We start from the raw sequence: 21,948 nt of genomic DNA, 5'->3' as shown, positions 1-21,948 counted from the left end.
CGAAACGGAAATGAAAATCACCGCCAGCGGTTTTTTGTTATTTATGAAAAAAAAATATTAGACGCGGATGTGTGGCCCAAACACGACGACAGCGAGATGGAGAGCAGCGTATTTAGACCAAGCACGCGCCGTCTCCCCATCGGACCGCCTTACAGGACGTACTGTACGTGTACAGTAGACCCATCGCTTGCTCTCAAACGTGCCATCGCACACAAGGCAGGGCTAGCTGTAGGAACGCCAAATTCGGCCCATTGAGATAATTGAAGAAGGCTTGGGGATGCGCCAAGTGCATTTCAAATGTGTGTGGAAATTCCGCCACGCGTCCCAACCCAATTATGGATCTTCATAACAGACCTTGAGGTTGATGGATTTGTGGAATGAGCGTGGGGGCGCCAGCAGAAGACGCCAGAGGTGGCGATGGCGCCGTTTCCTCCGCCCCAAACAGCCCTCTGGGTCCACAATGGCTCGCAAATTCCACCTCCGTGGTGGGTCCACCTGCCAACTTTAATGCGCGTATCGACACTTCTCTCTGAAATTGTGGGATCATGATCCAAAGAGCCGAGGAGCAGGAGAAGAAGATGTTGCAAGCGCTGTGTCGCGCAACCGACCGGATTACGAGTATTCCACGGTCAGTCTTGTGTTAGTAAGCGGGATTTTTCTCAGATTCGGTCAAAACCCGCGCTTTTAAACTGACTCAGTCTTCTCCGATATTCCATCTCTCCATGCAAACGTTCAGCCTGTATCATTATACAAGTAGGTTCAAACGGGGCTTAAACGAGATAAGTTGGGTGTCTATAGAAGTCACAAGATGCACTAAAAAGGTCACAAGCGGCACATATTTCTCGTCTGATTGTTGGATTCATGAACAGACGTTCTGCGACTTACAGTCGCGGTCGAGTACTGTAGGTCAAATAGACTGACTAATATACTATTTACAACATTGTGGAATTCACTGGAAGTGCGAGCATGGGTGAGTATGAGAGTGTGTATGAGAGTGAGTACGAGTGCGAGTATGAGTGCGAGTGAGTGTTCCTCGAGACAGGTAAGTATGTACTGTACAGTACATGTACAGTACTTGCAATTGACTCGATGAATATTTATTGGTAAGAGTACAATATGTACTAGTGTAAGTATATCGAAATACAAGTACAGTATGTACATACTGTACATACACCAACATGTACCTGTAGAACCCATACTGTACTACAAGTGTACAGTACTTGTAACGAGTGATATTCGAGAGTTCAGAAGACGAAACCAATCCAATAACCGCACTCGTACTTGTATTCGCAGCAACCGGAAAGCACCTAGACAGTCGCAAATCTGCATGCTCTTATCCCTCCTCTTGCATGGGTCGGACCAGTCTTCAGACATTCAAGCACTGGTGATTTCTAAAAGTACTGCGTGTATACCAAACAACCAAAGCGTGACTAAAAAGATGAATTAAATTAAATAAATTAATGGCTCCACTGTTGTGAAGCCCAGCTGAACGAGCACCAATGCTCCAGCCGAACGGCCCAGCAGAATAACCCCAGCACAGCGACATAGTATGATTCTACTTGCCTCTGCCAACCACCTCAAAGCCCTTGGGCTCGAGGGGATCCTCTTCAGGTTTGATCCACGTCTTGGGCTGGAACAACTTACGCTCATGCTTGTTGATCACTTCGTCAGCAGACCGAGTCTTGGAAATGAGATGCGAAGTCGACTTGTGAAGCGCGTCGTGGCTGCCAACACCTCCCAGATCGTAGTCTTCGCACATGGTAGAACTTCGCTTGTAGATGTCAGCCTCTCGCTGAGTGTAGTCCACATGAGGAGAAGGAAGCACAGGCACCTCAGGAGTCTGAGGAGTAGCAGTACTTGTTCGATCCTCCGATCGTCGCCGAGGAGGTCGGTAGTATGTGTGAGGAGAAGCCACCACTCTGTCTGCCACGGTCTTGAGTGCAGGGGGGTTGGGCAGGGCAGGGGAAGGGTTAGTATGTGATTTGACAAGAGCAGAGGTATCAATGGTGAGCGACTTGCGATGGCCAGACGCCGAACTTCGTCTTCGTCGGTCCTGTCTTCGCTCGTAGAGATCAGACGTTGGCCTAGACCCTGTGAGCGAACCTGAGAGTGGCCGTTCGTTTCCAGACATGGATCTCTTGTGGCCCGAAACAGGTCGCTGGTGCATGGGCCGTTCGTCTTCGAAATCAAAGTCCATGTCAGCTAGACCAAGATCCTGGGGGCTTTGCACATCCTGAACATGACCCTTGAGATGATCCTGAAGTCCAGACATGGGTCTTTCATACATTTCCGGCTGGAAACGGATGTTTTCTCTGATGGCGGCTCGTTTTTCGGATTGCGAGTTAAGATCGTCGTTGTATTGGCCCAGAAGCGTGTCACCATTGACGGGAGAAACCGACTTGGAGTTGATGTTGAAGGAAGACGAGGAGCTGACAGGCGAAGACTGGGATCTAAATCGAGGTCGGAAGATCAAAAGGCCTGCGAAAAACAAAAACGACAAACAGACCACCAAATGCAGCACCATGATGACAATACCCATGATGATCTTCAGCGAAAGGGAGGTGTCCAAACTGCGAATATATACAATGGACAGCAGAGAGATGATCATTCGGAACAGTGCAACCAGGGCACTCAGACGACTGAACACATAAGGAGCAACAATCAAGGTGATTGCAAAGATGAGAAACTCCAATGTGCCCAAGAAAGCAACCTGGGCCACACCCGAAGATTGCAGAACGCCAATACACACACCCAGCAGATAGACGTGGGCTAGTTCGACGAAGACAATGGATGCTCGAAACGCAGATGAAGTGCTTGGCTTCATGCATCCTGTGAAGCATCCCAAATCTCCATTTCGTCCTTGAGATACACTCCAGCAAAAGTATATACCTCCCAGTGCCCAAAACCCGACAATCAAGCCACTGAGCACCTTGGCCACGGTCAGAGTACCTCCCGCCTGAAGCTGGTAGAAGCTGAGGGCCAGCAGAGGCAGAGCAAGTAATGAGTAGACCACCGTGATTGTAGTTTTAGCGAGTCCTGTCAATAGAGATGCAAAACTCGTTCTGCCGGCCAGGCATTGTGACACGCACATGGCGATGATGGTAGCCCCGAAAATGACCAGAAACCATATGATGAAGCCTGGCCAAATGTCCCGGTTGTCGTGCAGACCGACTATCGTTGCCATAGCTGGCATTCCCGGCGTGTGAAAGTTGTAGAGTCCGTTGGCGGGGTCTGCAGATTCGATCACGTCGCTGGTGAAGCTCTTACCAAACGTGAGAGCGGCCCAGCCAAATCCAGAGGCTACAGCCTGGTAAGCACCTGCGTAGTTGAGATTCAGACAAGCGACAAAGAATGCAAACTGCCAGTACGCCACCAGGCCCGTGAACTGCGCCAGAATCGACGCCTTCATAGTTGCATGCGGAGACGAGGTGTCCAAGTCTGAATCAGAGCCTGTGTTCAACCTGCTCCATGTCGAGAAGGACTGCACTCCGAAAGTTGCCACAAACACAACTATACTCACGCCCAGGGTTGAGAAAATGACGGCGTAGATTGTGCCCTTATCAATTACGGGACTGGTCTGGATCTCCACGCACCCCACCACCAGCCCATCTCCATTGTCCACCGGGCTGATGATCTTGAATATCGTTGCGATATCGGAAATCCTCCTCGCCACCTCGGGCACCTCCACTGTGTATGCAAAGGACGCCTCTTGTCCCGGCTGAATAGGGCAGGTTTCGGGCTTGGTGTCCTTGCTGACCTCGTCGCAGAACCGGGTATAATTGTCGACAAAAAGCCCCTTCATGCTGCGCGATTGGCTGTTGAGTGTTGTGTACTTGTTTTCCGTCTCGTTGAGGTCGCTGAGCACCGCCCCTGACACCGTGCCGGTCACGGAAAAGTGTAGACGGCCATCGTCCTTGTCGTAGTCGGCGAAAACGCTGTCTGGCGTCCACGAGAGCCCCAGGGGGTTGTTGCGCTGGTGAAAGCAGTCGGAAAAGTATATGGCTGCTGCCGGCGCGAGCCACACGGCAAATTGCGCGAGTTTCATGGCTCAGAGCGATGTAGAGATGGTCTTCAAAGGTCCAACCAACAAGTATAGAGCCGGTTGCATAACCTACTGCATCTAGTGTTTGGGTTTTGGCTAAAAATATATATGGGGATGGAGGGGAAGCGACGGCTGTCAGGGTGGATAACGGTTGGGGAGCAAGGCAGAAAAACACGACGAATGCAGAGTAACACTGAAACACACCATCTGCCTTGTTTTCTTCCGAATGGAGTCGATACGGAGCTAGATACGAGACATGCCATTCGCATCTTTCACGTTTGACTTGACTTTAAAATTCACGCCGTGCAGTAAACCAGCAGGTGAGAAAGGAGGCTGTGGACATACGAGTTTTGTTACTGTAACTACAGTATATACGAGTGCGTAAAGTACCAGTACTGTAGTGTAGTTGCTGTTGATAGCCACGTGACCAAAGAGTAGTTGTGGCGCTCGCTCCACCAGTCACGTGACCCACATCAGCAATGGCACCTAACCCACCGACCTCCATGATTGTACCAGACAAGTATTGTGCTCGTATTCGTACTGTGCTCCGACTGGTATCGCACTCGCCCTATTCAGGACTCGATCCACTCTGTTTGACAACTCTATGAGCCGCTTGGTGAAATCTAGTTCAGAGCTGAAAATAGCGCCGACAGGCTTCACCGCTACTTGTAGGGCTCAAAGTGCACAATAATTGGTCTGTGGCTCGGATCGGTGGATGGCAGGTCAGTTTTAGGGCCGTGGAGATGTTTCAGGGGTCTTACAGGGTTAGGATGATGGGTCTGAGGAGTTCAGAGGTGGATGGAGGAAGGGTATGTTCTGGTCGTATATAGGATTGGACAAAGGCGTCCGAATATTTTATTGTGAAAACAAAATATATGGACTACTTGTAGTTGGTGAGAGCGGGTATATTAAGATACACTCTTTTTTATTATATACTTTTTTTTTTTATACACTCTTTTTTATTATACGCTTCTTTTTTATTATACACTCTTTTTTATATATATACACTCTTTTATTTATGGAATACCCCCTCTTTTGGGTGCGATTAATACTCCATTATGATATAATAGACTGAACTATTTTCACGCCTAAACAGCACTGCGATAATTATTACAGTATTAATTATTTACGAGGTGAATTGAAAAAAAGGGCCATAGAACGGTTACTTCCACATTGTAGTTCCCTGCACCAGTCAGGCGTCAGGTCTCTCATTTCGGGTGGATGTTTTGGCGCTGGTTTCAGTATCACCGCCTGACCAAGTGAGACATAAACAATCTGCCTGAGATTACGAGCACTTCTAGTAGAAACTTAACAAAGTTCTCTTCAACAAGTTTCGAACCTGAGTCGATAATCACAGATTGGGTGAGTTTGACGTAGATTTCACTACAATACTGGAAATTCGTTGTCGGAGTCGTCGCCTGCAGTCACATAAGCATTGCGTACGGATTCGACAAGACCCGCCTTCTGCAAGTTTCGTTTATCGAGGGCAATGCGTTCCAATCTTGACTCTGGGTCGTTCTTCTCCAAGTAGCGCTCGTACGCAGCGTTGTTGGGGAAGCACGATTTGGTGATGGCGTGGCCACTCTCTTTCTTCTTGCAGATGGGGCAGGCCTTGCCCTTGTCGAGGGAAGGCTTCACTCGGCCTGTGCTTCTTCTTGTGCCATTAACGAACGTGTCAGCGATATCACCCTTAGTCTTCAAGCGAACAAAATCGTTGCCGGATGCCACTTCTTGTAGCATTGCTTCGTCCTTCTTCCGCCACATTTCGTCAATTTCCTTATCCTTTTCGAGCCTGCACTGCAATTTCCGCCACAAGTCTCGATGTCTGCCATAGTTGGTTGCGCTATCCCAATCGTCAGGCCCCATCATTAGTGTGGCATGTAGATTTCTCCAGTGTGGGTGGAAATCGCCGAGCATTAGAACAGGAAATAACATCTCCTCTTCCGACTTGCCGGGCGCATTGTTGACTTCAGCATTAGGTCTCATGGTGGCGCCATCTTTGGGCTTGGCTAGAATCTTGTGCAAGTAGTGTATACAAGGCAAACCCGAGGTATTCATGAAGCTCTCGGTACAGCATTTGCTCGTGCGACTCGTGGCCCCAGTCCCCTCAGCCTGCTGACTGCTGAGCTTACCCTTCTGAGCCTGCTCAGCCACCTTTCGCAGTGCCAGCACTGAAATGAATGGCATGAGGCAGTCGTTAAAGTCTCGGCTCAAGGCCACTTCGTATTTCTCCATGGCTTGAGAGTGTTCGGTCTCCAAGTCAGCAAGGATGTCAAGCGAGACTCGTATCACAGTCATCGCAGACGAGAAGAGAGAAGAGATGCGCGATCTCATGTTGCTCTTTTGCAGTGCGTGGAGACTCTGGACCCGGGATGTGGTTTTGTTGAAGAAATCCTCTGTACCGTTCGAATAAGCCTTGACGAGCATGTGACGATACTTGATCTTGTCTGGGTGGTCGCTGTCGGGGTCGCCAAACCAGTTTCTCTTGATGTAGAAGTATGCCCTGTTGTTTCTTCCCACAGATGTGGAGTCCTTCTGGTCGGGCTCGGTAGTGCCCGGCTTCCAATACACATTCTTGAACTTGCTGTAGAATTTCCGGAATTGTGTCTTGCTGTTGGCACCTTTCATCAAGTACCAGGCCTCCATGAACTTGTCGAAAGCAGTATCACTCTTAAAGAGCTTGGACGCCCTTTTCAGCACTGCCTGGTCAGCATGCCAGTCGCAGAGACGGATTTTTCCGGGGAAGCCACCAAGAGACTTGGCTTTGAGAAAAGCCTTGGAACAGTCTGAAAGGATCCACTCCGGGAAGGGAATGTTAAATTCCTCCATGATCTTCTTCAGCTCGTTCAAACACCAAGCAAAGGTGTCAGCGTTCTCCCGGGAGATGAAGGCATGAGCAATGGGAAACGACCTATTATCCGATCCCACACCGACAATGTTGAAGAGCCTGTAGTTGTACCCATTTGTGTTGAAAGTACAATCGACTGCGATGACCTCAGGAAAGGTCCTCATAAACTTGATGGACTTGCGGTGTAAGAAAAAGATGTCACAAACGACATTCTCGCGTTTTGCTTCGTCATCAGCCGGAGGGCTTCCCTCGGGCGGTGGTGAGGAAGGCTTTGTGGCAGACTCGCTCTGACTTGAGCCAGTCTGGGACTTTGGTGGCCCCCTTCGCTTCTTGATAGGTGCTGGTACGGGCGCGGGTTCTGGAGCTCGCTTGGTTGGTACAGTTTGTACTTCCGTGTCATCGTCACTTTCATCGTCACTGTTGTCTTCTTGCAGGTCACCAACCACAGCTTCGGTATCGAGGAAAGCCGGATCATCGTCGAGTCGATAGCTGCAGTGAAAATGAGGCGTCTTCTCTAACAATACCAGCAAAGCCTCCATAGGGTCCATGTCGCCGAAAAGGTCCTTGTCGCGTCGTTTATACAGGTTGTACACGTCCTGGCTTGTCACCGCGTAACCTTTAGGAGATATGATACGAAGTGCTTCTCGGAGTTGTCGAGGAGCGGCTTGAACGTCCATGAAAATGTCGCAGATGTCCAATCTATCGTTCTCGCTGTCGCTTTTGGACTCGTCAGCACCAACTGACTTGAACTGAGCCCTGATCTCCTCCAGCTGTTGAGCACGATATCTAGCATTTGAAGCAGAACAGACAGATGGCAGATGATTGTGAATGGGTTTGGCGTCGCTGACATCGACAACATACCACTCGTTGGCGTTATAAGCCCTCTTGATAGCTAAGGAGAACTTGCACCCCGTATGCGTGACTCGTGTCTTTCTGACCCTCTCGTCGTATTCACCCTTGCACCGTGTATCGCTTTTCCGTGTGGGCTTAGCTTCGTTCCGTGTACATGCCATGTACCCCTGGCCATTGTTAAATCTGACGGCAAATCCATGTTTGGCAGCGATTTCATCAACGTAAGATTGAGCCAACTTGCGGCTCTTGAAGATCTGATCGTTGAACAGATGCTTGTACATGGTGGGGTAGTCGAATTCGCGACATGTCATTGTAATGTCAGGATACGTGAGCCTCATGCCACGCTTGAGTAGCTGCGCCACTCGGTGATTGTGTTCGGTGGCCTTTGACATCTTTGTCCTTCCAGTCGTGGTTTTTGGAAGGTCCCCTGGTTTCGAGGAACAGCTCTGCCCCGAGTTCTCGGTCAGTGACTCCCCGGAACGTTCAGTAGGGTTGCTTGAAAGACCACTGGACGTGACAGCGGCAGCACCAGGTGGCTGAGGCGGGATCGGTGCAACGACGTTCGGCCTTAGGGCGCATGGGAAATCCCGATGACACTTCTGACTTGACCAAGGATAGTCGACGTAAGTGTTCTCAACGACAAAGGTCATGTTGGGCTCCATATCAATGTCTGTTTGTCGAAACACATGGCTCAGTGTGTTGTAGGGATTCCGCCCGTTGGGGATATGAACGAATCGATGTCCTTCATTGACAAACGCCTCTATTTTGTAGTCGAGTCGATACAGAATTGGCTTCGAACGGTCAAAAGACGAACCTGTATGTTCCGTCGCCTGTTCGAAGGACATATTGGTTCGTCACTGTTATGGTCGCTTAGTGATCTGGGGTGGTGGAGGTTTGCACACGTACGTGACCTTGCAGGACGCGTAATTAATGGTACAGGTGCCCATCAGAGTTGACACTCAAATCCCAGTGCCGAAAATACGTCGGAAAAAGCGCACTTTGCTGGTTCGGTGGCAGATTTCGACGCGTATCTTTTGTGTACTGTACCGGTACTCGGTAGTGGAACATGCAGTGTACTTGTACTTGTAGTCTCCGGGTTTAGGCTGTGGTCGCGCCCTAAGTAATTTCGGGAGCGGGGTAAGTTTTTTTTTTTTTTCTGGCATATACATTTCATTTAATTATAACTTTAAGTTTAATAGACGGGGCGTTTCAGTGAAGTGGTTTGGCGTAGGTTGAGCTGTATTTTCTTCCCAAGTGAAGTTCCTGCTGAACCGCTCTCCCGATCTGCCCGAATTTTGGGAAATTGACAAGTACAAGTACAAGTACCATCTGTTATCAAAAGTGAATCCAGGTGTCAGACAGGAAAGAAAAGGGAACAGATATATCGCAGCAGAATATACTCCAGTACAACTATCCTTAGTAAGCCCGAATTTTGGGAAATTGACAAGTACAAGTACAAGTACCATCTGTTATCAAAAGTGAATCCAGGTGTCAGACAGGAAAGAAAAGGGAACAGATATATCGCAGCAGAATATACTCCAGTACAACTATCCTTAGTATGATCAGATCAGTGTCCGAGGTTAAGATGTCGGGAAGGAAGGTGCTGGACTACGGGTTTATATAGACGTCCTTATCGCGACTTGCAACAACGTTCGCGACTCCATAAACTGGGGGTGATGCGAGTCCAGAAACTGGCTAATTTGGATAATAGTTCTAATTGCAAAAGGCTTAACGCCTCGATGAGTTGGGGTAGTGACGTCCATGAACTGGGAGTTATGTACACTCTTCATCCACTGCGAACTTCTGTTGCGGTGCTTTTATGACCGTTTGGGTCAGGGTCTCAGAATGGATACTACCAATGGTCGTCTGTGAGACATTACACTCATCTGGCGTCGTACCCGGGCATTCGCATGCATACACCCCTCGAGTGTCTCACCCCTCGAGTGTCTCACCTCTCGATACTCATCTCTCTCTTGTCTCCTGCTCCTCTCGTTTCTCGGCATTAATGATAATTAGTAAGTACAAATAAATACGCCGTCACCAGTTCATTCCCCTAGCAAGGGAGACGTCACTGTGCGGTTCAACGGCTGTCTTGGGGGCTGTTGGGGTCCAAGACTAAAGTCCAGCATGGGCGTTGGAGGTGGTTCATTGTGGGGCGGAGGGGTCGCATCCTGAGATGGAGGTTGCGGCTGGGATACCGGGGGAGGGAAGTTGACCTGCATGGGCGGGTGCATGGGAAAATGGTACGCATCGTTCACCTTTTTGGATTGAATGGCATGCAACTCATAGATGCCAAACTGGTTGCCGTCCATGGAAGGACGCGGGGACGACCCATTGATGGTGTTGGAAGGATCCGTGTCTGGATGGTTGGGGCTGGGGTCGTCACCCAGCTGCGCCAGAAACTCGTAGCACACCTCGCCATGCTGGTTGGTGTCAGGACCCTGGCTCTCTGCTTCAGGATCCATCCGCAGATGTAGCCCTGGAATTCGATCAATGATGAATAGCAGAACAAGAGACACAAAGAAGGCGTATCCGGCCACGGAAAACACCTCTGCGCACTGGTAGCCAAGCTGGGCGTAATGCTGATTGACCCAACCTCCCTTGATATCTCTGTTTCCGTCCAGTTTGGCCACTTCTTTCTCGGCAAACAGCCCGACTAGCAGCGAACCTACCATGCCGCCGATACCGTGAATAGCAAACACGTCCAGAGGGTCCTCCACGTGGATGAAAAACTTGAGCTGTGTGGCGAGGTTGCAGGCTATGGAGCCTACAATGGCACAAACAATAGCGGCCCAAGGAGCCACATAGCCCGACGAAGGGGACAGAGAAACGAGTCCGGACACGGCACCTGAGCAGAACCCAATCATCGACAGCTTTCGTTCGATTCTGTAGTCCAGCACGGCCCATGCTAGTCCTCCAAACGCTCCTCCAATCATAGTATTGGACGAAGCCATAAGAGCCATGAGGTTGGCCCCAAAGGCGCCTCCAGACGCAAAACCGAGCCACCCCGTCCACAGTAGGCCTGTTCCAATCATTACCAGCATGGCTGAATGTGGATAATGTGGTTCAGGGACCGCCACGGGGGTCTGGCCCATCTTCCTTCCTCGGCTCCATCTGAGCATGATACCGTATGCCAAACCTGTGAATCCCGAGTTGATGTGAACAGGTGAGCCTCCCGCAAAATCAAGAGCGCCCAAGTTGCCGCTCCATCCATTAGGCCCCCAAACCCAGCATGCAATGGGGCAGTAAACCACCGTGGCCCAGCAAAAGATGAAGACCACAAAGGGGACGACACGGCCTCGCCCCACGATGCTTCCCGTCATAATGACCGCCGTGATGCACAAAAACATGCCCTCAAACATGGCCACCGCGAGTCCTGGTAGCCGTCCAAAAGCAATGGGGTGTGGTTCCAGAGCCACATGGTGGAAGCCTGCGTGTCGTAGATTCCCCATGAACTTGCCCCCCGTCGGACTCAGAGCCAACGAGTACCCCCATACCACCCACTGCAATACAGCCATCGATAGAGCTGCGAGATTCATGCCTGCCATGGAGAGGGCCGAAGAGTGTGGAGTGAGCCCTGAATAGAGCATGCCGAGCGCCGGACACATGAGCATCATGGCCATCGTGCTGTGGATCACCGAGAGCAGGTCGCCCGGATGATACGCCTCCATGAATAGTGTGAATAAGAGCGTGTAGAGTAGCTGTAGCTGTTGGTGTTGGTGTTGGGGTGTTGTGGTTTCTTTTTTCCGACCTGATCTGGAATACATAGGATCTGGGGAATCAAGGTTTGACCGAGGCCCAACTAGGTGGTTGGGACAAGAGCCAAAGTTAGTTGAAGATGGACGTGCATACGAAAAGAGATATATTGAAACATGGCACTGTAGATGGAGCGATGCGACTGTTTCCGGGGGGGGGGGGGGGGTTGGGATTACGGGGGGAAAGGTGAGTCTAGGCAACTTCTACTGACTTGAAAGTGTCGTCAACGCCCCAATACCACCCCTCTTTGCTATTTCCGCGCTCCTCCACGCACCCTGTCAAAGATCGTCTGTCCTCAAACGTCATAAACTAACTCGGGGCTGCTTTGGGAGATGATAGAGAGGAAAGAGACGACACCGAGTCGTTTCGGGCCCGGTAAACGGCGTCTTGGACACAGATTACGACGTCACGTGATACCATTCGGATCACGCGACCCCCACACCTCCCACCTCTGCAGCCCTGCTCCCTTCCTCTCCACATTCGCCGTTGTCTCCTACTTTTTCTGAGTCAAGATGACTCACACTAGCTACGGGAAGGTTCATTTGGGTTTTAAAACGATATTAAAATGAAATCCCCAAGTGGGGCAAGTGGGGCCAAAAATCAAAATCAAAATATAAACCGCAACAAAATAAAAATAAAATAAGAATTGTCGAAAAGTGATTAAAACCGCTGAAAATAAAATAATAAATAAATAAAAATGAATAGCACTCTGGTTGACTTGAAATTGTAAAATTTATTTAATACAGACTCTCAACACAATCTATATAAGAGGATCGAACTAGTCCGATATCGCCGTCCACACCGCTCATCTATCTACATCCAGTGGCAATTGAGTGAGAGTTATAAGTGGTACCAACCAGCAGTGTATGGTGAAACAGCTGAGATGCACGGTTTCATGTGCGCTGCTGGATTTTTTAGGTGACTTTTGACACATTCAGAGGCTGTTTGCTGTTTATTGGTGGACGCGGACAGACGAAATGAAACAAAATATATAATTAAACGAACCAAACAAAGAGGAAAGATTGGAATGGAGTCCTGAAGGATTGTTGGCACTTGTGTTGATCACGTGATCTCAAACTAGCGTCGTCTGTAGCGAGTCATACACGATTGACTGGCTGATCTTAGATGGGAACTATGGCAGGTTGAGTGTTTATAGAGTATGAATGCGTAAGTGGATCTACGCTGCCAGATATGCCAAATTGCTGACCTTTGGGGTGGGTGAGTTCTGGGCTGTTACTGAGGTCTCTCGAACGATTTGATCAGCTCCCGAATGGTTTAGAGAGAGAGAGAATCTGACTGAAATCCGGAGATGAAGACTCTTCTCGTCAGTTTACTTGTCACCAGTAACACATGTGTGTATCCAAATGGGTGTGTGTAAGGCTACTGTAGACGTTCTGGTAGAATGAGAGTGTACTCAACAACAGGTGTATAGGTGCACTTGGATCTTTGAGCAAAAAGTTGTATAATTCGAATCAAAGGAGCTAATGGAAGGAGGTATATAATACAAAGTCCTCTTCTTTAGCCATAAAATAGTTACATCTGAAATGAGGTTTCTGTTTGGAAGAGTTGAGTCGCAGATAGCCGATACATTGTACGCTGATAAGTGTCTGGAACCGAAGACTCTAGTGCCATTGTTCAGTTCTGTATGGAACAACTACACTATGTATCGATACCTGTTTCTACCCTTGGAGAACAATTCTCCTTGGCGAACAATTCTCACCCATCCAAACGAACATATGCACAGCTTGTGTGGTGAACTTGACCAGAATGTACGGTGCAGGTTCTCGAGGGTTCTCCCGAGAAGTGAACATTAACAAAGGGCGGTGATTGAGATGAGGTGATCCACTTCTGCTCCAGAATTATTGAGGTGAGATTTTCTCTTCACGATGAGAAAGCAGTCCTTTTACGAGTACTGTACATACTGTACTTGTATAGGATGAGCACAGTATGTACTTGCTGTTCAGTTGTCTCCTTTACAAGATGAGCAGACAAGAACATGAGGATGGCTAGAACATAAGGATGGCTAAAACATGAGGATGGCTAGAACATGAGGATGACTAGAGCATGTGGATGACTAGAATTTCCCCTTTTGGAAGCTGAAGCCTCTACTTGTTGAAGGATTCAGGTATCAAAGCAGTCAGATCTCAGAGCAGCGAAACCTTCGAGTCCATCCACCAGAAGGTGAGAATACAACAGCCCTTGTCGCTATACCGGGTCAAAAAGGGTATCACACGAGGTAAGGAAGCCTTCTAGACACAACGGTAAACTCCTCGTCTTGACAATTGTCTTGGTGTTCACATTATAGTAAAGTTCACTACGTTATGGAAGATTGATCAATCTTGATATCACGATCCGGAAAGAGCTCTTATAGCCGATATCTGGTCTAGACAACCTCGAAAACTTGCGATTCAACATAATCCAGACTTTTCTCCAGCCCTCCAAACCAAATCATGTTCACCAGTCTCGGATTTAACGCAAACTGACACCCTGAGCTCGTCTGACATCTCAGAGTCACACTGCCAGGTCTCATGAACAGTAGAGAAGGGGCCACTCTTACTTGACCTCAACAGAAAGATTTTCCCAAAAATAAAATAAAATTCTAGGGTGTTCCGTCCCATGAGGGTGACTACAATCGAGCGTCGTAGACACTCACCTGTAACGTACATACGGAGTGTCTAGCCATGGGCGAACGTTTTACTCTTGTGACGACGACGAGTCGAACTAGAACTCCACTTAGACCCTGGAGTACTGTACTGTACTATACATACTGCACCGCACGGTACGTAGTGTACACGTTTTTCCTGCTACTTGTAGCAATCCCCAGCGTCTACCACCTAGGACGCTACTGTACTGTGCACGCACCGTGACGTCATAAAAAATTAGCACGAGTTTTAGCGAGATCGTGCAGAAACAAGACTACAGAAATATCACCTCTTAGCACTGGTAAATAAACAACTGGAGCAGATATTCGATACTGCTCTTTATTTACTCTACAAAGAGAGACATTCACAACCCATCTTGTCTACCGCTTTCCCCCTAGGTACCCTGATTGACTGTCTCAACAGTCTCGTGTGTCGTGGTGATCCATGTACCCTGCCCACGGCTAAAAATAACTAGACTTGGCATCCAACCACAGTTGCTGTTTGAAGAGATGTAGATTCGAGTTTCAACAGAAAACAAGCCGCTTTGGAGCCCTCCAAAGGCTCTCAAAGTTGTCCTTGTTCCACATTCCCGCTTCTCGTATCTCATACTCGTATAATCGTGGTGTTGGAGTGATTAAATTAATTTATTCATTAATTATTTTATTATCATCACTTTTTTTTTTTTTTATTATATTTTTTACTTCCCAAATGGTTCAATAATCAAGACAGACAACTGTGCCAAGTTAGACGGCGACAGATAAACAGACAAATAACGGAACACAGAGACGGCACAATTGTCGAATAACTGGTAGCCACCTACATGGTCACGTGACTAGAGCAAAAACACGACCGAAGGTCATGTGCCAAATCCCATATTGGCCCTTGTCGTTATATCCTCCCCACCCAGAATCGAACTGACAGCTACCCCTTACACCAAGCCCCGCTTTGAAGTAGGTCGTTCAATTGGCCGAGTCGGGGTCCAAATTTGAAATTTGAAAGGTCCATAGCTCTTGAACCGCATTTTCTCACAAAAATACATGTTTTAGAACCTCGATACCTCGTCCCAATCCCATTCTACATCTCCTTTTCAGCTGTGCGGCTCACTATTGTTTCGTCCCAATACCCACCTCCTCAAACCTTATCATTTGTAAAAGGACACTCTACACGTAACACCACCAGTTGCAAGCCCACCGTTATCACCATGCCAGAATCGCGTCTGGACCCCAAAAACCAGGACGACCTGGCCTCCAAGCCGTCCATGATTCTCGACGAGCCCAGCAACAACTCGTCGACCACAGAAACCCCCACCACCACAAAACACCAGTCACTAGCAGGCTACAGCGACAGCGACAATGATGGCGACTCCATTGTGTCCACGTCTTCTGTGGGCGATATGGAGGACCAGGGCCTGACTCCGGCCATGTCACGCATGTCTGTGGAGGACACAAACACCAACCACAGCGGCTCTGTGTCTGGACCTTCGTCGTCCTCAGCAACTGCCACCTCCACCAGTGTGGGAACCACGCTCAACGCCTCCAACTTCAACGTGGTGCCCCAGAAGAGCACCCACCTGCTGGAGGACCCCAAGCTGCAGGAAATCATGCTATCGGACGTGGGAATCTCGTCGCTGCTGGCCCGTTCGAAACAGAGCATTGTGTCGTGCAAGGAGTTTGCGCAATTCATCAAAAAGCGAGGAGCTCTAGAACTCGACCACATTACACATCTCAAGAAGCTGTCGCGAAACACACGGGACGCCATCAAACGGCCCGAGCACCGCCAGGGCACCTTCTATCGCCAGTTTGACGAGATTGCACGTGTGGGCGAGCGGGTTAGCGATGTGTCCGCCACATTTGTCACAAAGCTCAATGCTATGAACGACGAGCTATCAGAGCTAGCCCGAACCACAGAAAAGACCCGAAAGCAGGTCAAGGAGACGCATCTGCGGCACGAGAAGAACCTGGTGGACCTGGAGCAGGCTGCAGAGAAGGCAAAGTCCAAGTACGAGTCTTTGTACGACGATCTGGAACGGGCACGAACTGGCGACCCCACAAAGAACAAGTTTGGCTTCAAAACAACCAAAAATTCGGTCCAGCACGAGGAGGAGCTACAAAGAAAGGTCCAGGCTGCCGACCAGGACTACCAGCAAAAGGTGTCGGCTGCCCAACGGTCGCGACAGGAGCTGCTGCGGGTGCGACGACCTGAAGCATCACGGGATCTCAAGGATCTCATTTTTGAGTGCGACAGCGGCATGTCACTGCAATTTCAAAAGTTCGCAAACGTGTGCGAGACTCTGGCGCTCAACAACGGTTTTGTGGTTTCGCCTCTCAAGCCTCCCGGAACCTCGACCAACGTTCGTTCCATGCGAGAAAACGCTGCTCTCATTGATAACGAGAAGGACTTCTTTGACTCGGTGATGGCAGTGCCTCGAAAACAACGGCTTAACAGAGATGTGGTTCAGTACAAGTCGCGTGCAGGCCCCAAGTCGTCGTTCAACTACTCCAGCAGCAACAACAACACCACCTCGGTGTCCAGGCCGGTCAAGGGCCCGACCCCATTTGCCAGCTCCTCAAACCCCTCCCCATTCTCATCTTCCACTCCCTCTTCGGCAGGTGTGGGACAGCGAAACGTGTCTTCGGGAACCACCAATTCCGTGTTGCAGCCCCCAGGCGCGTCTTCTATGACCAGCCTTGCACCTAGTGGAGCTGCTGGCACGATCGGAGGCATCGCTGCCTCTCGAGTGGCCTCCACTTCTTCTACCACAGCTCCTCCTCCCATTCAGCCCACAATCTCTATGGACCAGCAGTCGGTGACCTCCTCGGTGGTGCCTACGCAGTTCCCCCCTGGTGTGACGGACTCCATGCCTGTCTACGGCACTCCCATCGAGGATCTTCTCGACTATGAGGGTGGAACCGTACCGAGAGCAGTGTACCAGTGCGTGCAGGCCATTGACAATTTCGGTCTGGAAGTGGAGGGTATCTACCGAGCCAATGGAAACAACTCGCAGATCCAAGAAATCAAGCATCTGTTTGACACAGACCCGTCCAAGGTGGACTTGCTGCATCCTTCAGACAACCTCAACGACATTCATTCGGTGGCTTCTGCCCTAAAGCTTTACTTCCGAGAGCTGCCCGACTGTCTACTAACCAAGGAGTTGCATCAGGAGTTCATTGATGGCGCCATGATTGAAAACGCGATACAACGACGAGACGCGCTCCATGGAACCGTCAACAAGCTTCCCGACGCTAACTACACAACTTTGCGGTACCTGATTTTCCACCTGTACCGAATCCAGGAGCGCGAGGCAATCAACCGAATGTCGGTGGTAAACCTGGGCATTGTCTGGGGTCCTACGTTGATGAACACGGACTACGGCAATGTGGCCGAGATGGGCTTCCAGGGCCGAGTCATTGAGACTATTCTGGTGAACGCCTATGTCATTTTTGATGCGGAGTAGTCGCGAAGGATATTCACTCTATTATATAATGAATTAGGCTGGCTACAAGCAGTGTTACCAGTTATGAAATGTTGTCCCGTAGAAATGCAGCGTAAAAGCCGTATCCAACAAGCCTCACTGATGAGTTTTGTATAGCCATCGGCTTATAAATATTACGCTACATAATCGTAAACATCTCGTCCTTGGCGGGAAATGAAGTCGTCAGTAATGAGTTTACTGATATTCTTTTTCACGTCCGCCACCTCTAGAATGCCTCGTGATTTCGTTTTATCCAACACCTCCATCACGAGTTCTGCATGTCCCACAGTCCGCCTGGCTTTCATGATTCGGATAATGACAGCCTGGATCTCCATGTTCCTATCTCTCTCCAAAGTGTCCTGAATGGCTTTATGGGGTAACATGATATCGTCTGCTCCTCTGGCGACGGAAGGCACCTTTACTCGTCGTAGTTTCGAGCTAAAATTCCAGTTGAACTTGTACCGTGTCTCATCCCCTTCTTCTTTGATGAGAATCTTCACCTTCGGCGTCATGAGGGAGTGTAGAGACATGGTCAACTCTCTCTCAGAAATACCTGTAGCAGCCAGGAGGTCCGCGAAGGTTATGTGCGGTCTTTTCTTCTCATCCACAAACTGCATCATCACTAGCGCCTGATGCAGAGACACGTCAAACTCCTTGGTGTCTTCGTTGAGATGTGCTCTGATTGTACACGAGGACAGAGCGTGTTGCCAGGTGACTTTCTTCTTTGTGTTCTTGGGATCTTGGCTGAGAAACTTGGAAAAGTTGTCTAGCTGCGAGTACATTTGCGACGGTAGCCGGATGGGTGATGTGGAAGCCGGAAATTGCGGCCATGCGTTTTGACTCAACATGTTGACATTCAGGTCGAAGTTGCCGTACTTTGTGTATATCTCAGAGTCGCGATATTGCGCCATGGTAGCGGGCGAGTTGGTTCGCACATCCTTGAGCATTGTTTCCATGGATTCTGTCAACTCAGGTCCAAACTCGTCTCGTAGAATGGTCAACAGTTCGCTTTCACTTTCCAGACCAAGTGCTCGACCCACCAGCAGACGTTTACTGAGGTATCGCTTGTAGTAGACTTCAAACACGTCCTTCTCGGGGATGCACGAGAGCAGAAATGTGAGTGTTTTAACATCAGCCGTATTCTTCAAGCTGTCTCCTCCTTTAGCTCCTTTTCGTAGTAGCGAGTCGGAGAATTTGGCCAGCTGTTCAGATAGGTTTCTCTTACCCCTCATGCTGTTTCTGAACCCTGCCACCCAGTCCGGTGCCTTGTTGATGAGATCTGCGTCTGCCAGTGCCTCAGTGACTCGACTACTTTTGTGGTACGACTGCACGACAATGTCGATATTTGTAAAAGTGGGTCCCAGGACAGTTTCGATCCATTGGCGAAAGATGTCACCGATTCTGAGCTGCTGCTCAGAGCCCTCGAACGACAACAACGACAGCTGACGAATGTAAGGGAACATGAGTTCATCTTCAAACGACTCAGTCACTCCTCTGCGAATGAACTGGACATGCGGAACGATCATCTCTTCGGGAAGGGCAGACATGATCATTTCAACCCGAGATGAGTCCTTTATCAGCTCCTGAATGCGTCTATGCTCTGTGACTTGGGTATCAACCACCAGCTGAAGATATTGAACGGGGCTCATAATCTGCCACTTTTCAGCCTGCAACTTGAAGTAGAGCCGACTCTGCACCGCCACCGTTTTGATAATGCGCTGATATTGCTCACTGGACTCTCCACAGAGCTCTCGAACCACATTCTCGCACTGCTGAAGCAGCAATGCCGAATCAGAAGCTCCACGAACCAGATTGGCGAAGATAGAAGCGAAATCTGTCTCCACCCGCTGGCTAATAACTGCGTAAATCCTGTCTCGGACGAGATCCTGACATCTCCGGAGAATGTCGCTCCCCCCATTGCCACTCTGAAGCAGGAAACTGCGGTCCAGGTAGAAATAGATGAGTTGCAGCTTGAGAATGCGGCTTCTCCACATGTCGTACTCGTCCAGAAAAGCTGCGGTGATCGATTTGAGCCCGGCCTGGCTGATGGCTTCAATGTTCTCCAAACACTTTGTCGTCAGCGGCTCGATACACTCCTTGAACAGCGACTGCCAGCATTGCGCGCCCTTGCCATGCCGACAGAATGTCTCCACCATGCGATAGAGCTCCTCCTCGGGCACGGTCACTGCGCCTCCGTCCAGAGCAATGATTTTCGTCTGCGCCAGAAGAACCTGCTGCTGCTGCTCGAAAAAGCGCTGGATGGCCTCGCCGTCGTTGGAGGACTGCCGCCGCTCGACCTTGATGTTTTTCGCCGCGATTTTGCGCGTGTAGAACTTGCCCACGTGTCGTTCAATCCCTCGTTTCATTGATGTTAAAACCAAACTCTGTCCACCAAACTTCATGCCTGATAAGAGTTAGGTGATTGGGGTAGGGGTCCATATCACGAGTGTATAGCAGAGGTGTGTATTGATAGAAAATGTTTAATGAATAGCGAAGACAGGATCAAGGGGACATTTATATTAGTAAGCAGTTGGAATATACCACTAATACCGCAATGGAACTTCTTTGCTGGTTCTCATATCGTACAGTCCCAGTACATACAGTGCTCCCAGTACGGATCTACAGTGTGTTGTAGGTGCAGTATGAACTGTAGGTACTGTACCAGGCTAATAGCTCTCCGTTTTCACCTAACTACGAGTACTGTTCGTACTGTTCGCACTATTCAATACGGTAGCTACGATATTACGATATCATCATACCACGGTGGATCCTTTCCAAGCCGAAATTGCCCTATCAAAGTTCACCTGATTTTGGCTATTATAACTCGTCCGGATCGACTCTGCTATATCTCCACTGTGGGAACGAAAATCTCTCTTAAAAGAGGGTCATAACATTGCTTTCGGCTCATACATCTCCTTGACCTGTAAAAACCGCTTGTATATGTTGAACTGATGCAACTTCGCGCCTTGCTTGGGCCCTGCTCAGCTGACTAATACAATTATCGACACCTGCATAATCTGCTGAAATTTATAATTCAATCTCTGACACAACAATGGCACCAGCGGCACAAAAGCGAACTCGGGTGGAGGGAACGATAGTGAAGCATGCGCCGATCAGACTGGTTGGAAAGGCGTCGCAGGACTGTTTCTATGTGTCCAGCAAAATGGCCTTTGTGTCTGCTCTCAAGAAGGTGACCAAGCTGCTAAAACCCAGTCGCAAGCAGCCCAGGCGCCAGTACATTCGAATGATGGGCATGGGAAAGTGCGTGGACAAGACCATCAGCCTGGGGCTGCGCTTTCAGAAAGAGGGATACAAGGTGGATATCTTCACGGGCCAAACGACTCTGTTTGATGAGATCAAGGTGGCTCACGAGACGTCAGAGAAGATGGAGGTGGATGGAGACGACGAGTCGGACAGCGATGAGGAGATTGTCAAACAACAGCGGATAATCAGTACCATTGAGGTGCGCGTATATCAAAGGGATCAGTGATGGGACCACGGATCACTAGCGTTGTGTTGTTGAATAGGGATAGCATTAATAAATATTTATACAAGAGACTTGGCCGAGTCGTAGACCACACGAATCTCGTAAACGTCTCGGGCGTGTTTCTTTTCCACTTCGGGACTCTCCAGCAACTTGCTGTCGTCCACCACCTTGATACATTCCGCGTACTTTTTCAGGAAGTAAGCCCGTTCCGCAGCATGTCGTACAGCATGTCTGTCGAGTCGGTCCATGCCGTCGATGTTGCTGTAGTCTCTTTCCAGGATTGACTGTGTTAGTGGAAGGAACCAATGTAAGTGATTTGGTGAGCTGTGGAGGTACTCACTGTCAAGGTCTGAACGGGAGGCCCCGAGGTGTACAGATCCACCTGTCTCTGGTACTCCTCCGCGCTCTGTCCCTTTCGGACTTTGCCCTTGCCCTTTTTGGGCGCCTCGTTGAGCACCTTGCGGGGCTCTGTGTCGATGGAGATTGCCGCCAGTTCGTCTGTGAGCTCCATGTGTGTGAATTAGCTGAATTTCATTTCGAAAAAAAGATCACGATAGTCTGAAACTTTGTTGACGGGAGTGCAGAATTTTTGATGTAGGAAAAGTACCGTGCAGTACTTGAAGAAGGCTCTTTTGGGAGGGTAATTGGTTAGCTTTAGTTGGAGAAGAGAAATTAAGTCAACTAAATATTTGAAAAAAATATTTGAGTAGTAGGACACCAACGGGGCTGCAAAAGGTCGACAAAGAGGCAGTGTTGGAACTGTAACTGCAGCAAAGTACCCATTATCGTTTTTACAGTCGCATATTACAGTATGGAGTATATATATACGCAAATTAGGCGATTTTGGGA

The 21,948-nt window shown here is 49.3% G+C and overlaps 7 protein-coding genes across 7 annotated transcripts; 2 read left to right on the top strand and 5 right to left on the bottom strand.

The window, feature by feature from the left end:
* Nucleotides 1-1,555: 1,555 nt before the first annotated feature.
* YALI1_A02728g (uncharacterized protein) lies at nucleotides 1,556-4,045 on the bottom strand (the record flags this gene model as incomplete). The annotated part of the gene is made up of 1 exon (XM_499684.3): nucleotides 1,556-4,045. The coding sequence occupies one exon, from the start codon at nucleotides 4,043-4,045 to the stop codon at nucleotides 1,556-1,558; it is 2,490 nt and encodes an 829-aa protein (XP_499684.3).
* A 1,380-nt stretch (nucleotides 4,046-5,425) lies between these two features.
* Nucleotides 5,426-8,587, bottom strand: YALI1_A02682g (uncharacterized protein; the record flags this gene model as incomplete). The annotated part of the gene is made up of 1 exon (XM_499683.3): nucleotides 5,426-8,587. The coding sequence occupies one exon, from the start codon at nucleotides 8,585-8,587 to the stop codon at nucleotides 5,426-5,428; it is 3,162 nt and encodes a 1,053-aa protein (XP_499683.3).
* A 1,200-nt stretch (nucleotides 8,588-9,787) lies between these two features.
* On the bottom strand, nucleotides 9,788-11,509 carry YALI1_A02653g (uncharacterized protein; the record flags this gene model as incomplete). Its single annotated transcript, XM_499682.3, has 1 exon — nucleotides 9,788-11,509. One exon carries the CDS (start codon nucleotides 11,507-11,509, stop codon nucleotides 9,788-9,790), a length of 1,722 nt encoding a protein of 573 aa, XP_499682.3.
* Nucleotides 11,510-15,341: 3,832 nt separating this feature from the next.
* YALI1_A02615g (uncharacterized protein) lies at nucleotides 15,342-17,594 on the top strand (the record flags this gene model as incomplete). Its single annotated transcript, XM_499681.3, has 1 exon — nucleotides 15,342-17,594. One exon carries the CDS (start codon nucleotides 15,342-15,344, stop codon nucleotides 17,592-17,594), a length of 2,253 nt encoding a protein of 750 aa, XP_499681.1.
* A 152-nt stretch (nucleotides 17,595-17,746) lies between these two features.
* On the bottom strand, nucleotides 17,747-20,014 carry YALI1_A02568g (uncharacterized protein; the record flags this gene model as incomplete). The annotated part of the gene is made up of 1 exon (XM_499680.3): nucleotides 17,747-20,014. The coding sequence occupies one exon, from the start codon at nucleotides 20,012-20,014 to the stop codon at nucleotides 17,747-17,749; it is 2,268 nt and encodes a 755-aa protein (XP_499680.2).
* Nucleotides 20,015-20,664: 650 nt separating this feature from the next.
* Nucleotides 20,665-21,102, top strand: YALI1_A02561g (uncharacterized protein; the record flags this gene model as incomplete). Its single annotated transcript, XM_499679.3, has 1 exon — nucleotides 20,665-21,102. One exon carries the CDS (start codon nucleotides 20,665-20,667, stop codon nucleotides 21,100-21,102), a length of 438 nt encoding a protein of 145 aa, XP_499679.1.
* Nucleotides 21,103-21,158: 56 nt separating this feature from the next.
* YALI1_A02552g (uncharacterized protein) lies at nucleotides 21,159-21,610 on the bottom strand (the record flags this gene model as incomplete). Its single annotated transcript, XM_499678.4, has 2 exons — nucleotides 21,159-21,383; nucleotides 21,440-21,610. The coding sequence occupies 2 exons, from the start codon at nucleotides 21,608-21,610 to the stop codon at nucleotides 21,159-21,161; spliced, it is 396 nt and encodes a 131-aa protein (XP_499678.2).
* Between the last annotated feature and the right edge of the window lie 338 nt (nucleotides 21,611-21,948).

The sequence above is a fragment of the Yarrowia lipolytica genome, chromosome 1A (assembly GCF_001761485.1).
Source record: "Yarrowia lipolytica chromosome 1A, complete sequence".
NCBI classification, from domain to species: Eukaryota; Fungi; Ascomycota; class Dipodascomycetes; order Dipodascales; genus Yarrowia; species Yarrowia lipolytica.
This window is presented reverse-complemented; position numbering and strand designations above follow the sequence as displayed.